We start from the raw sequence: 16,220 nt of genomic DNA on the forward strand, positions 1-16,220 counted from the left end.
TATGTCAGCAGCACCTTGTTACTGACTTTGCCTGTCAAGTTGCGCCAAGAACAAGAAATACTGTAGAGAAGGGGAGAGAGAAAGAGAGAGAGAAAGAGAGAGAGAGAGAGAGCGAGAGAGAGAGAGAGACTAGTTACTGCGTTAGTAAAGAAATGATAGTTGCTTTGTGGGTTTATGAGAATGACAATGAGAGAGAAACCATAAGAACCAGAAAGAGAGGGAGAGAGAAAGAGAGAGGGGGAGAGGGAGAGAGAGAGAGAGAGCACAAAAGAGTAGTTATTGCATTAGTAAAGAAATGATAGTTGCTTTGTGGGTTTATGAGAATGACAATGAGAGAGAAAACAATCAGAGAGAAAGAGCCCAGCTGAAGAATTTAAGGGACTTGTCTAAAGGAGATAAGGGCATGAAGAGGTGGCTGACTAGTTTCAAATCCAGAATCTAGTCTAGAAGCACCAGGCTGTCCAGACCGCTTCTCCCTGTCCAGCCTGGTCCAGTCCACAGCTATGAGACCCGCCTGTGTGCACACAGTCAGCAGGCAGCAGATGGGGGAAGCAAACTGTCTGTGGTGGTTTTTTGTTTTTTTCAGCACTTGAGAATATTCAGGAGACACTCTGTGAAACATCCCGGTAAAGAAGATGCTTAACTCAATTTATGGCCGGCCAGCACCTAACACTTCTGTGGCCAGACAGGCTTTTTTGATTAGACATTAAACAGGGAAAGAGGTTCTGTGGTCTGGTCAGCCTGTTAGAGGATAAGTGTTTTTACTGTACTATCTCTGTAGTCTTTCAGCAGACTGATTACAGTGGATCTCAACTTTAGCTGACTGTCTCCATGGTTACCAGCAAGAAAATTGCTGTGATAACAGTTGACTGAAATACCTTCCCTTGGAATGCCTTGGAGTGCCATTTTATACCGCTTACCATTAGGCACTTATCTCTGTTTTTGTTGATCTTTTTCTTCCATCCGTCCAGACAAAGTTCAAAAGTTGAACTTTCTATCCCTCTGAAATCTGACAGAGATGGACGTGTCATCAGCCCTGGTACTGGACACCTCTCATTGTAAATGAATTGAAAATTACGTATAGACACAGCGGATCAGAGCGGTGGACGCCCCCTTAGATGTTATTTTAGAGAATTAACTGCCTAGTGAATAATCCTGCTGAATGAATCCAGCACATTTCTGAGTGACAGCTGAGCCTAAAAGCCTGGATGGGATGGACAAACCATATGAGGAGCCTCCCGTTCACTGGGATTCTGGGACCCGGGATCAGTAACTCTGTATCCTACTCCCTTCCCCTGTATTCCTCCATTCTCCAGCTCCGGTCTTCCACCTCTCCTTTTATCTAGTCAGCTGCAGAGACCTCCCAAGGTCTGGCCAACTTCAGAATGGGTGCATCCTATATGCAGCTGGCAAACAAATAACCGGTTTCTCCCGTGTCCAGTGCTGCCCCTGCTGTGGAACAACTCTTTTCACTGTAACCCAGACTTTCCTGTGCGGGCCGTGCGCAGCAGTAGTGAAAGGTTTGTCCCTGTCAGCATGAGATCCTGCAGGTCGTAGCCGGTCTGTCAGCTCCCTCTCTGAGGTTCAGGGCCACTCCAGGCTCAGCTGGAACTGTGATAACGCATGTCGGACGCATTCACCGCCTCTTACAGGTCCTTCATATCAAACACACTCCCCCACTGCTCTCTGACATCAGTCCTCTGCAGGAAACAGAGCAGGGCAGAGCAGGATGTGTGTGCAGTTTGCATGTCATCCCTCCAAAGGTCATTTCTCTCTGGTCTCCACTGTTACATAATGAAAAATGAGGAGAGCCAGCAGCAGTTACCTGGATATCAAAACTGTGCAGACAGACTGAATACAGCTCAATTTGTCCTGGTTCTTGAACTGGACCATAAAGATGTAGTAGGTCCAGTGTCTGTGTTATTTGAATATGAACTATAATGAACTATAAAGGCCAGTGGATTTTGGGGGTGTAAGAGAGGGCTGATAAGCTGTCAATTGAAGGAGGGTAAATATAATTCTAACCACTATTTCCGTGTGATTTTGAAAATCTAACAACGCTGGTTTGTACAGAAAGTGAATCTAAGAAAAGTCACGGGGGGACATTTTTAAAGCTGATATATTTCAATTGTAAAATTCAAAACAGCAGTCGCTTGGCCTTTCCAGTGTTAAAAAAAGCAATAGCTCTGCTAGGAATCGTGATCAGGCATTCAATCACCTTGCAAACTCTACCATATGATTTTCAACTGGCAATTTGCTACAGGCTGATCACAAATTCCGTCACACCCAGTGACATATTGAGATGTTGAAGAAAAAAAACACCTAGTAACACGGAGCAGAATGACCCTTAAGAGGGTGATACATATGCCTTTCACTGCAGTAACTGTTTTGCTTATATCAGCCCCAGCGTTTGCCCGGTGACTAATAGGCCCGGTGGTTATGTGGCTTGTTGACTCAAGGCTTTGCACGTAGCCACACAGCCGTTTCTCAGAGGAAACTGTGGTCATAGTGGGAGTTCTCCATGTTAATCATGGATCACTGGTTGCTTTCACTCCCACTCCAGACAAACCACACCACCAGCACCGACGGAGGCCACTGTCAAAATCCTCTAGGTGACCTCAGCACCTGCCAGATTATTGATGTGTATAGAAATATTATTTTATTATTATTCGCAGTGTTATTGGTGGTAATGATCACTGGAGATTTTGAGGTATTGAGTGTAACAGAAGTGCAGAAACTTAAGTAAAACATGATCTTGAATGTTGAAAGCCAGCGGTGGAAATCTGCTTAACAAGTCTCTCATAACTCAGCTGAGAGGGTAATAAATTCAAAGAGCGGCCCGAAATCCCATCGTAGCTTTAGGTCTTGTAATACTGTTGATGCCTTCAACTCTGATCCGATATGTGTGTTCTTAAAACTCAGAAATATATATACATAAATGAATAAACATTATGCCTGGGAAAGTTTTCCTGCTGTACCACCTGGCAGTCTGCTTTACTAATCAAAGAGGAAGTGCCCAGAATCATCCCCTTGTCTCCCTGTCCTGCTGCTGCCAAAACAGAGGAAGCCTGCAGATGGGGGAGTAAAGGAGGGCTGAAGTGGAGTAGAGGGGAACAGTGTTGGGTAATTCCCACGTGTTTTACGTGCCGCTCTCTCCTGAATAGGGCTCTATTTCTGTTAGAAACATAGCGTATGACCACATGTGTAGAGCTGTGATTTGTTTCCCTGGTGTGGGCAGAGTGGGAATGAACTTGAACGAGGTCGGGTCGACCGGCTCGGCGCTTGTGGGCGACGGCCGTGTTTGCCTTGTGTGCTGATGCTACAAACTTGACCTTTGCCCTTGACCCTGGTCCCCGGTGAGCATTTTCACTTGTGATGTGAATGGGATAGGGCTTTCCGGAACACGGCTGGACATCCTCTGCCGTGGCTTGGTGTTGGGCATTGTGCACCTCTGCTAACGCAGGATTAACATCAACATGGCAGAGTGCAGACTCAGCTGTGGAGGCCATCCTGTCCTCAGGTGAACCCTCCACAGGCTGGGACAGAGGTAGGGGTATGGCACTTGGAGAAGGCAAGGAAATGTATTTTTATAACATATGATGGTGGAAATGTATCATTATAATGTAAATATTACATTGCTGTTTTGTACACTCACCGTACCCTATTAGACTTCACAATATGCATGGACTATAGAGTCTAAACGCAGCTTTTTTGAATGGGAGGAACCTTAACACACAGCGATATTGACCGAGCCAGGCCAGGAATCAGAGTTGGTTGGTTCTCCTCTACAAACACAGAGCCAAACAAGTCCCATGAGTATTTGGCTTCCTGCTAGGCCAGAGGGAACAAAGGACCATAGAGAACTCAGCGTGGGACAGATATGTCTCTCTCTCTCTCCATCCCGGCCAAGCTCTCCAAAGCCCCACCAGGAAACACACACTCTCTGCTGCAGCGCCGGCGGGCTCGGGGTCCTCGGCCAAATCCTACTCATCAAGCAGCCTGCACAGATGCAGCTGTCGGAGGGAGAAAAACGGCAGTTATAGAAAAGAAGGAGCCTCTCCCAGAATGCCCCGCAGCCTCCAGCTCCGGAGCTGAGGCAGATGGAGACAGCATCAATCAGGCTATCTCCCAGATATGAGACATGGTGTTGAAAGCCTGAATTAGCAGTATGGTTGTGCATGGGACCAGTTAATCCACTCAGAGGTCAGGATGCAGGGTTCCTGTGGGCTGAAGCAGTGGAGCAGACCTGAACTTCCAGCTCCAAAAGCGCCAGCAATGTCAGATGTCAAACAAGCCCTCAGTGAGCCCATCTACCCTATGGTGCACTTCTCAGTAAGTGCTTACATACACATCTCACATGCTCTGATCCCCCCGACGCAAGCATTTTTTGTCAGTTCTTACCATATCCAGACGCTGAAAATCAATTTTGTGTTGGCCTTCTTCTCGTCTGCATTTTTTTCCCTCTTGATCTCAGTGAACTTCTTGTAAGATTTTTATTGCTTTTCAAACCGAGTTCATAGGCCTGTGTCAAAAATTCCCTCAATCACCTCTCTTATTGGAACACCAGTTTGGCTTATTGTGAAAACTGTCTGTTATATGACACTGACCAGCCTAGGTATACTGTCAGTCAGCACTTTGTAATGTCTCTTCCTGCTGACCTGTCTTGTGGCATTTTACTAAGTGAATGATCAGAGCAACTACAATAAACTGGGGAGTATTGAATGGCCTCTCAGCTCACCATTTCTCCAGGCATTTTGATTCTGGCCCCTGAACCACAGCAACCACAGTCCTTTGCTTCCATCCAGATCAGGGCTTTCTGGACTGCTTCTTATAGCTTCATACCCCATTTTACAAGTGCTGAGGTGGAAACAGACAAGTTGGCACTGGTGTCGCCCAGTATAGCCCTCAGGAGATAAAAAGGGAACTGTTTATTTCACAGCGTTTGGCCTGAGTTTGCGTGGACGGTAATAGTCATGCGTTTGATCACAGCGCAACGGCAGACCTCATTGGGGTCAAATTTCCTGAAAAGCTATTTTCATGCAGGCACTGAGTGAATTTATACCTGGAAAATTAAGTGGAACTTCATCTCTTCATTTGTCTGCGCAGCACTTCGCCTGATCCAAAGAACAGTCTTTGCAAAATAAATTTCTGAAGAACTTTTTTGTTGCTTTCCACTCTGTGCTAGGCCTCAGTTGTTGCTCTAATCTAAGCCTCATCCCCTGGGGGAGACAAAAAGCTGTGATAGGAGTTAGCATTGAGCGAGTTCAACATAGCTCTCTGATTCAATCTAACCCCATTGTAATTCATTTCACCCAGGCCCTGGCTGCTACTAGCAGGATTCCTGGAAGGCCAGCCAGACAGAGAACATGATTTAATCCAGCCTCCACGGCTGGTGCGATAAGCCCTCTGACACACCCAGATTTTCACAAGGGGAAATATTCTGCCAGGACTCACAATTATCCAAGTCATAATGACTAGAGATGCTATCAAAGAAAGACTGGGGCTTAATTGCTCACTGATGTTTGGCCTTATACAGCCATGTATATGAGGAGAACTTGCCCTTGTTTTAGGGGAGAAAAGCTTGTGGTTAAAGCGCTGCATTTGTTTCTGTAACTAGGTATTCTCCTGTTATTCTTATTTTACAGCGTGGGTCACTTGGACTACCAGCATATGCAACTTTGAATTGAAGAGTTTTCAATCAAAATGTCAACATTATGTAAAATTTTCGAATTCTGACTATTTATCAAACACTAGAAGATGACTGAGGGTTGAGGAGGTGTTTACTCTGACATGTAGCCTCGGTCGTTTGTTTCCAAAAATAAAATCAGTTGTAAATTGCCTGTTTGCATAGTAATATTTTATTCATTTTACCCATTCATTGGTGGTTTGGTGGCGGTGATCACCAGCCAACCATAAAACTCAGTTAGCTTCCCTCAGCTGCTTTATTGCCGCTCCTGTAGAGCACAATAGTTATGATGGTGCACATAATGACTAGCAAACAATGTCTCCCAGTAATTTGAATCTACTGATTCTGGTAAAAAAGTGACTGCATGGTGAATTGATATTGATGATGTTGTCTCCTTATGTCCTTTCAATGCTGAGGGCAGAAGATGTAACACAAGTTCTCTAAAAAAAGCATCAACAAAAGTTCTTTGATGGCATGTACATGATGATGTAATGCTAGGTTGACATGCAGGATTAGCTTGCAGCAGCAGCCGTGAGAGACTCTGTAGGTTTTAGCGTTTACCACCAGAAATTGAACATTCACAACAGGCTGTAATTTAAGGTCAGACTTTAATGTGACAGAGGTTGGTTTTGGGTTATTTTAGGATTTCCAATGAACACAAACTTTACCTCCCTGCCATTGGTTGACCTTGTTGCTATGAGGAACACACAACAACAATATAATGAAAATGCCCTCAGGGTTGTGAGGGATATTATATTTATTGTAGCATGCTTAGGATCAAACCTCGAGATTTTATTGAAAGAAACACACTGGGACCTCAGTGGTGAATGATGAATGAGCGAGCTCTGCATAAAGCCTGAGGAATGAGATGTGTGACCGCAGTGTTTTTGACCACTGGTGGTGCAGATGGTTTGGTGCACTGACTGGGTGGGTAAGAAAGGATTAATTCTTTCTCAACCCGCAGAGACTTCTTTCACCTCCTAAAATACACAGAGACTGTGAAGAGAGACCAAAGACCCAAGAAGTTCTCAATTAAAATTTTCCCTACTTTGCCGGATGGACTTGACGGCTGGATCAAGGGTGGGAAAATAACCAAACCTGCTCAAAGTAAAAAGAAAATTACCTTGAAATATCCAATTAGTTATTAGTTTCTTATCAAATATCAGATATAACAGTTTCCTTTTTGCTAAATCCAATTCTGAAGAAAACAACTCGTATTTGGCAACTGGACTCCATAGCTAGCTTATGATAGCATCTTGATAGTCTGGAACACTTTATATTTTCCTCGCTTCATCATAGGTCTCGTCTTGGACGTCACAGAGATTCATAAGACTTTTGGGCTTTGAACAGCAAAACATTAACAAGAGTCAAGTGTGTATGTCTTTGCTAATGTTCTTGAATAACACCTCCTGGGCCTAGTTGTAACAGTCTGCGCCCTGCTTCCCTGTCTGCAAGCTTTAGTCTGTGAATTGTGGAGCAACATCTGCTATAGAGCCGTCTGTTCAACAACATTCCTCACTACACATCCTTAACTTTAAAATTCAAGAGCAGCATTTCTGTCCATTTCAGGTTACCTCCGAGTTTAAGTGCTATAGTAGTGCCTCTTCCTGTCAGATGTATTTTTTTTGCAAACTCTTTTGGACGGATGCTTTTTTCTTATATCATACAATCTGCATCCAAATCTCCATCTCTTTATCGTTGATTTGTGAGGGAGCACTTGCTTTGGAATGACGCCAGTTTGCTTTGTTGCATCCAAAAATTGTTTGTACACCCCACAAAGTGCTCTGTATAGCCCACAGTGCTCCACTCTCTTTTTTTGAGTGCACAAGTAGGCTGCACTCATAAGTCTTCTCTTCCTTTGTTGCCAAGAGTGTTTGCAATGACTGAGTAGTACAACGTTTTCATTGTTTGAGCTATTGTTTGCACAGTTCAGTAACAATTAGCCCATTTTCCAGATTTCTGTTGTTCCTCCAAATTAGACTGATGATCTGCATATTCAGACTCCAGCTATGAAATGAACAATGCTCCCTTACACTTCCTCTGAATGAGATAAATGTGTGTAAACTTGGATTTACACTTGGTCTTTGATGGCCATCATTTACTTTCCCATTTACCAAGTAGCCTTCAAATTGCCCTAATTATGAGCAACTCTTATGTAATACGGGGATTTTTGGACGAGGCTCCCTGCTGGAAAGGTTTAAATGGAGCCATTAAACATTTTGTTTAAATAGAGAGAATAATAAGGTGTTGATTTTCCTGAGCAGGATAGAGCAGCTCTGCCGTTGATTGGCCGCAAACCTATAGATGGTTCCAGAGGATTGCCACTCGCCTTTCTGGAGGTCATGTCCAGTGCAATGCTAAATATAAGGGCCCGACACAAAGAGCGCTTTGACAGGGCAAGGCGACAAAGCTGGGAGCTGCTGGGTCGTGTGGTGTGACCCAGACTGGGATGCTCATGCCAGACACTTCTGCCTGCTGTCAGACGGTCTTGTTTAGACAGTCTGTTCAAAGCCAAATGGCTCCATCCAACATCCAGACAAGCTCTTCATATCAGTCTATTTTCTGCATTAGCTGCCATAAGCCAACAGTCCAAGCCATTAGATGTGGGTTCGGACTTTGGTATTCTCAAACAAATCAAGATGAAAAATGAGCTTTGCCAAGGTAGAGTTGTGCGAAGCTTCAAGTGCCGAGAGAGCCGGTGAAAAACTGTTTAATATCACAGTGCTGTCCCTCTTTCCAAGCCACTTGGCATCCTAAGCCCTAGAAAACTAGATTCTCTGTTTGAAACACATTAGTCTTAGCTGACAAATATGATTTATTTCATGTGGAGATTTGGAGAGATAGAAGATAGAAGAACGCACGTCAGGAGATACTGAACATTTGGTCGTGAATGAATCAGCTGTTGCCTATACGATACTGTATAGCGCTTCAGATAAACAGTGTTCTGGGCCCGTAATGCAGAGTGGGGTATGGAGGTGGTTTCAGATGTAAACAATTCCTCAGGAACTGGGTCAGTCGTGTGTGTGTGTGTGTGTGTGTGTGTGTGTGTGTGTGTTTGGTGTGAACAGGACCATCAGACAAATAGAGAATCTGGGGCCTGGCTTAATGGCTGCTGTTTTCCAACGGGCAACTTACAGAAACAACACATTCACCACTGGGCTGATGGGAAGTGGTGTTTTCCGAGCCCCCGGTGCGAGGGTGTCCTGGCACTCTCACAAAGCCACCTCACAGAATGTCTCTACAGAAGCCGCACTTCCCCCTCCGTCTTCAAAGTGTACCTAGCATTTTGCTTGGCAGTGTTATTCTCTGGGTTCTATTAACAACACGGTTTATGAGATACAGCATCAGCAGAAGGCTCGGAGATCAGAGGGTTTGTTTTGCCCCTTCTTGACGGACCTCCAGCTCTTGGTCCTGGCCCGTGTTTTCACAAGGCTGGACCATGTGCTGTTTGTGCCCCAAACCGCCTCCTGATCCAGCTCATCTGGGTCAAAGGGCGTGGCTGGAACTGCCATTCACGCTGCCTGTCAGGCCTTCAACAGAGCTAATATTCATATGTCGTAATGCTGTGATGAGTTCAAAGACACATAGCGACGCGGTGCCAAGTTATACTTTTGTAATGCGTTGGAAGCCTTGCAGTGTTGTTTCTTGCACAGTGTAGATTCTTGGCTATCACCATGATTTGTAATTTCCTCAAATGTGATAGATTTACTTCTAATTGCCCTCCGCACATGTGAAATGAATGATGAGTGAAAGCGGACAGTGCCAATGACTTTATATCTTAGTTAAGAGTTCTCCTTTGCTATCAGATGTAAACTGATGCTTTGATCACTTATTTGGACTCACATGAGCAGTGAATACATTTCTTGAGCACATGTTCTTAACATGAAACAATGCATGTCATGAACTGCACAGACAAGCCACATGCTGTACGCAGGTGCATGTGCTTTATGTAATTACATTGTCTGCATGATAAACTATGACTTGGCCTCACGATTCCCAACGTCATGTGCGTTCATAATGATTCTCTTGGGCCATTGTTACTGCAATGTATTTAATCAGCTCAAGCCATTTTAATGTGAAGCAGTGAACAGCGACTCAAACAGGCACTGCTATGAAAAACAGTTGAAGGCAAGAGGAAATTCTATAAATTCTATACATTTTTCCACTAATTTCATTGTGCCTCGTTTCTGCCTTTGTTCCATATGCTCATTCAGCAGCCCTCTTTTATCAGCGCCGTCAGTGATATAATTAAAATAGCATGGCCATCATTCGATACCCAAAACATTTTTTCCATCTGTCTCTCAAACCATGTTTCATGTAATCTTGGAAGAGGTCTTCAAAATTGCTTTCCAGTCACCCAGAACAAGGCGGGGGAAATCGCTCCTCGTCGGATCGCCGGGGCCTTGAAGTTCCTAATGATGACATCAAACGCGCGGAGCGAGAGTCGTGCTTGCCCTCTCCACCCCGCGATCTGCAGGCGGAGAGGGCAGCGGTGAGCTCATGCTGGGAGGAAGTCGCTTTGCCATTGAAAGCGAGGGAGACAGAGAGCGTAACATCTGGCTAAGCCTAGGAAGCGAGGCAGGATGCGTGCGGGCCAGGTGTCACTGTCAGCAGTGGAAAAACCCCATCATGACAGCGACTGGCCGGTGGAGACGGGCTGACCACCTCCCGTTCCCCCTTACCACCTCAGCAGAGCACACTGCTGATTGATACAAGCACCTCGAGTTTCCCCGTGTCACTTCCTATCCGCAGAACCCGCCCTGGAGTTTCAGGATCTGGGTCAGCAGCTGTCAGCCATAGGTGCTGCCTGCCTGCTGAAGAGATGACGTGACGGACCATTATCAAATGTTGTTTGTCTCCCTTTTCCCCTTCTCATTTACTGTCCTGTTTCCTTGGCAGCAGGAATGCGGTTTTGTGCTCTGTGAATAAAGAGACATGCAGAGGCTTGTGCTGCATCTAGCACAGCTGGGACAGGGTGTGTGTGTACACGTATGCATTTATGCGCACGTGCATGCGCCCGCGCGTGCGCGTGTGTTTGTTTGTCTGATTATCATTGTGTCTGCCTTTGGGTCGGCGGAGCTGATTCAGTGTGTGTGTAAATACGCGGTGTGTGGCTTAAACCACATGTAATAAATGTTAATGCACGGTTTATTTCCTAATTTGAGGTTTGATTACAGCCTCAAATACCTTGTGGGGCCGCAGGTGTGCTTTGTAGAGCTGTTCCTCTGATCTATCCGGCCTGGTTCCTCTTTGTCTTGCTCTGCTGACTGTCAGTCAGTGCAGACCAGTGAGATCCAGATGTTTTTTTATAAGGCTGAATCCCTACACTCCCTGAGGTTTCCTAGACCCCGAGGGCCCAGGTAGAGCTGTCTGACCGTCTGTCTGTCTCGCAGGCACGCGCCTCCCCCAAGCTGCTCACATGAGCTCAGCTTCCAGGTCGCACACCACTGGGTCAGTAATTGACCCAAATCAAATGCTCACCGGTAAAAAAACGTGCCTCTCGCAACCCTGGTCGGGCTTTGTTCTCCGACCCTAGCTTTAATACTTCCTCTAGCCCTGTGCAACACTCAGGATGTTGCTCCCCGGCTGGCAGACCAGTCAAACAGAACAGGGAGTTCATAATCTAGTCAAGCACACACAATGGGTGACGGAAAGGTTTTGTAGCCCTGACGGGAAGATCTAATTTGTTTAATCACACACACATATCTCTGAGACAAACAGACCAGCCACACACAGACACACACACACACACACACACACACACAAATCCAACGGGGAATTGTGAGTCTTATTCCCACTGGCTGCCGGATGCTTTATTTTCTGTTAATCAGCGATGAATGGTCTTCTCTTACGAAATGTCTTTAATGCCAAACAGAATCTTTCATTAATTAGTGAGGGTCGTGCCTCTCTGACTTATAGCAGATGTTAGTTGAGAAACACATGCTTAAAGAAGCATATGATATTATTAATTTAATTAAAACAAATTATGTCCAAATCGTGGTGTCTCATCTATAAAATCTATTAAGCAATGCTATGACCTAAGACAGCATGTCTCTCTCAGGCATAGTATCTTATGTTACACACGTTGATCGTGCTTAAATGGATTACACGGTGATGCACGTCGGTTGCTGGTGGGTGTATCTATCTGTGTGTATATATGTGTGAGTTTAGTCTGAGGTCATATGTTTATGTCTTGTATGATGTGACTGACAGGACCCAAGTGAGACGGGGACCCCCCGACTCCTCCCCGCGGCAGACTGGGACCTCCCGCACCGTGAAGCGCTACCCATCGTCCACCGGGCCTATCACTTCCAACGCTCTGCCCAGCGGCAACGGGTACAGCAACGGTCATGGCGTTGAGCACGGAAACTGGCATGGACACAGACATGGGCATTCCCCCAACTCTCACAGACCCACCAGCAACAGCCAGCTGCATGGACAACAGTTCAACAATGCATTATCACCAGCAGGTAAAGTCAAGCAGAAACGAACATTACATATCTACTGTACCTACTGACTATATACGTATCTACTGTACACTGTGGGATGAATATTGCAAAACTGGGATCTGTTTTCACTTTACATGCATACTTAACATTTCCACTCTCCCTAGCCACGTCAAAACAAACACGGCCCATTTTGGCGCAAAGCATAGAGGCTAGAATACATACATACACATCCTCTGGTGTCATCGCTGAATGGAACATTAGACACAGAAAAAAAAACGCTTGGCAGGGACCCAGGCTGCACTTCCCCTCTCCCACCGCTCCCCACCACCCCCTTAGTGGTTTGCATCACACCAGCGACAGACGTTTGATATCCCAGCCGTGTGCATGTGCATGTGTGTGTGTGTGTGTGTGTGTATGTGTGTGTGTGTTCTCTGCTCTGGAGCAGTGGCGATCCGCTGCACAACCACACAGCTGCAGGAGAGGAGTGTGCGGAGTGTATGTTTATGTATGTGTGTATGTTGTGCTCCTTTCATGCTTATGTCTTTTTGTGGATTGTGTATGAAAGACACACAGGCAGAGAGAGAGAGGGAGAGTGTGAGTTACATGCCTTGATATCTTTGGGAATCTGCACCGTCACCTCTGCCACATGACAGGCACTTCACCCTGGCACCCCCACCCACAACAACATGAAACATGACCTTGTCTTTCCTAATTTCATTCTCCTTTCACCGCCTCATCTTTCCCTGATCCACTATGCACCAGACGCAGCTGTCTGCTGTCCAAGTTTCTCTTGTTTTTTACCCCTCTACCAGGGCAACGGCTGTTGAACGGCTTCCCACCATTACACAACGTTTTCTCTCACTCGCGCTCTCTTTGTCTCTCTCACACATACACACATCCAGAACACCTTCTCCCAAAGATAAAGGGCTTGGAGGCCCGCCCAATACCTAATAGTATTCTCTCCCCCCTTTCGCTGGCCTGTGGCACATCGCTCTTTCAGCTGCAACGTGCCACTGGCCAGCCGTTGGCACACACACCCTCGCACGCTTATAAACCTCCCCTTACTCAGGCAGGGAGTGTGTCACAGTGGGCTGAGGCAGGAAGGATGCAGCTCCTCTCCAGCTTATCGCTACTGCTGCTGCTGCTGCTGCTGCTTCTCAACCAGGTGTGTGTTTGTTTCCCAGGGGCCAACCTCACCTCCAGCCTGGACCGCATTAAGATCGTCTTCACGCCCATGGTGTGTCGCAGGGTGTGCAGCGGCGGGCGCTGCTACAACAGTTGCAAGAAGGGAGACACCACGACGGTCTACAGCGAGAACCAGCAGCAGCAGCAGCCAAAGAACCAGGGCTTCCGACTCTGTGAGTGTTGACTCGGGTCCCACTAACCACCGCTAACGCTGCTCTTTCTGCCTGTCTCTCTCTCTCTCTCGCTCTCTCTCGTGTTCATTATCTTGTTCTCTCTCACTTTCCTTGTGTCTCCCTTCTGGTCTCTCATTCTTTTTTATGGGGTGAACTTGACAAAATGGGTTCCCAGTGGCATGCTGTCTATTGTGAATACCAAGCACGGAGAGGAGGTAGAGTGGAGGAGATTAAAGCTGAGAGCTATGGTAAAAATCTCACTGTCAAAGAGCGAGAGACAGAGAGAGAGAGAGGGAGAAGGAAAGAGGGCGAGAGCGGATTAAAAGCAGGCTCAGTAAAAGGGGGCTAATCTCCCCCGACCCAACCCACCCACCCACCACCTCACCCACACGTGGAGCCGGTGGTCCCACGCTCCCAACACTTAGCCCCATCTCTTTGTGGTTTACACCTCACGCTCGGGCCCCGCCGTTAACCATTTAACGCGCTCCCTGGGAGAGCGGGAGCGACTGAAAGAGAGAGAGAGAGGCAGAAAGAGAGAAAGAGTAGCAGCGTGAACTGGATTTTATAGGGATTACATTAAACCTGCCATTTATCCAGGGGGCTTTGCTCCGAACTCACACGGGAGCAAAGTGTCTATGGGAAGGTGGGGGATAGGAGGGTGTGTGTGTGGTGGGGGGGCGGGGGTCAATGCCAAGGGTAGGGTCTCCCCATGTTTCTTAGCTTTCTCATCAGTTTTAAGGGATCCAGCTAAGACTAATTACTACTGGTAGATTAGAGGTGAAGGGTGCACATACCACACACACACACATACAAGTCCCCTCCACTCCACATACAATTGAGTGTACTCACCTAAATACACACTCAAACGGACATACGTACATTATAAGCATGCGCACATACAAACATGTACACATGCCGCCGCCCTCCACTTAAACGCACTAGCCTCTTTGGGGAGGACCTAGCTGAGTTATGAATATATAAACAGGTTGATGTTGCAGATTTATGTGTCCATTAATGGGTTTTTGGAACATGATGTAGATATTCCAAACACTTCAGCGGCCTGGCAGAGCCCCTTCCACAAGATTACATTCCTGGCACCTCCGCGTCTTCCTGAGCGGCCGTTTGTTTTTATGCCCCGTTTTATTCTCTAGAAATCTTCGTTCATTATGTAAAGCATGTGTTAAAGAGTGTGTTAAAAGGCGATTGCTTTCCATTTAAACTGGCATCTTGTTATTGCTTGGTTGTGCGTGTTTGTCGAGGAATGTCAAGTGGACAGCAAACAGTTATCTCATGCTCTTGTTATGTTCCCTACGCGGGGCGGTAAAATCTGGCTGGATAATTATAACAGGCTCCCCTGATACGCACCCGGCGCGCAACGCTTACTTTAAAGCCTAATATTAGATGGGGTAGAAGTCTGTTTATTGAGTGAGAAGTGTGTGTGTGTGTGTGTGTGCGTGTCTGTGTGTGTTTGGTTGTTAGAGGTTGTTAAAGGGACAGACAGACAGACAGAGTCTACAGTAGGTTGTTGTCTAAGAATAGTTCCTGCCCCATGCTGTGGTGGGACAGGCCTGAGACAGACCAGTGCAGGCCTGCGTCCCACATTGAGAGGAATTAATAGCCTTTCTGAGCTGATAATTTAGCCAGCATGTCTAATCACAGGAGGCCTTCCTGTGTGTCTGGACACCGACTCCAGACCTTGCTCTCTCTCTCTCTCTCTCTCTCTCTCTCTCTCTCTCTCTTTTCACATCTTTTCTTCCTCCTCGCTCGTTCCCAGTGTATCTCTCCCTCTTTTCTTCTCCATTTTCCAGCCACATTCTGCTCTCTCATATTCTCTTTTATTCCCCTATCCTTTCCTCCTCTATCCCCTCTTTCCATCCCTCCCTCTCTTCCTCCTCCACTCATACTGTTGTTAATGCTTTGTGACAGGAAGCTCATTCCCTACATGCCATCGAGACGGTCCAGCTTCTCTCTGTGCTCTGTTTGCACCCTGTTACTGCGTTACTGTCTGTCGGCCTCAATGAGACAGACGGGATGCAGCTCACAGCATGTTTCCATCACTAGCCTCCTCTTTCATCTCTTAGTATGTAGGCCATCCATATCTCTAACTGTCTGTCTGGTGATACAGTCCTCATATTTGTGGTGTGTGGTACTGCTGAGCCTAAAAAATGGTGCTTCACTTTTTCATCCTTTATGCCCCAGAATGTTTCTGTTTTATTGGTCACGGTTGTGTAGATTTTTCATTTGAGGGTCTTTGAAGTTTTTGAGTTAGGTGAGGTCAGGTCAGAGCGATGCTGTAGATGGGAGCAGGCCCAGGTATTTAGGGTGCTGCTGGGCTGGCACCCACCCCTCATGCCAAAAGATAAGGCCAATGAAAGGGCTGTGAAAGCACTACTGTCAAACACCATCTGGCCAATGCTGGCCTTTCCTCTCTCTGACTTTCTGACTCTCCCTCTCTCTCTTTCTCCATGGTAGACTGCAGAATATAAATCAAACTGTAGGCTAAGCACGTTTGGGATTCAATTTACTTATATCCTACTTATAGCCAGTTGCCGCTCCTTTGAAAATTTGTACAAGATTTGATAGTTGGGAATTTCTCTTTTTTCCCTCCCGCTGCCAGCAAAGCAGGTGTTCCACACAGATATGCGTGCACTTGTTATTTTCATTGAATTACAGGATGAATCATCGCTCTGTGTCATTACTAGCAGATTACAGGAGTAATGTAATTAT

At 46.3% G+C, this 16,220-nt stretch overlaps 1 protein-coding gene across 1 annotated transcript in view; it reads left to right on the forward strand.

Annotated features, from left to right (window-relative positions):
* LOC139931737 (latent-transforming growth factor beta-binding protein 2-like) overlaps window positions 1-16,220 on the forward strand; it is an 82,966-nt gene that overhangs the window by 17,426 nt on the left and 49,320 nt on the right. The window contains exons 4-5 of the mRNA XM_078289414.1: window positions 11,900-12,156; window positions 13,320-13,493. Coding sequence (XP_078145540.1) covers window positions 11,900-12,156; window positions 13,320-13,493 — 431 coding nt within the window. The remainder of the gene's footprint in view (window positions 1-11,899; window positions 12,157-13,319; window positions 13,494-16,220) is intronic.

The sequence above is a fragment of the Centroberyx gerrardi genome, chromosome 17, assembly GCF_048128805.1.
Source record: "Centroberyx gerrardi isolate f3 chromosome 17, fCenGer3.hap1.cur.20231027, whole genome shotgun sequence".
NCBI lineage: Eukaryota > Metazoa > Chordata > Actinopteri > Beryciformes > Berycidae > Centroberyx > Centroberyx gerrardi.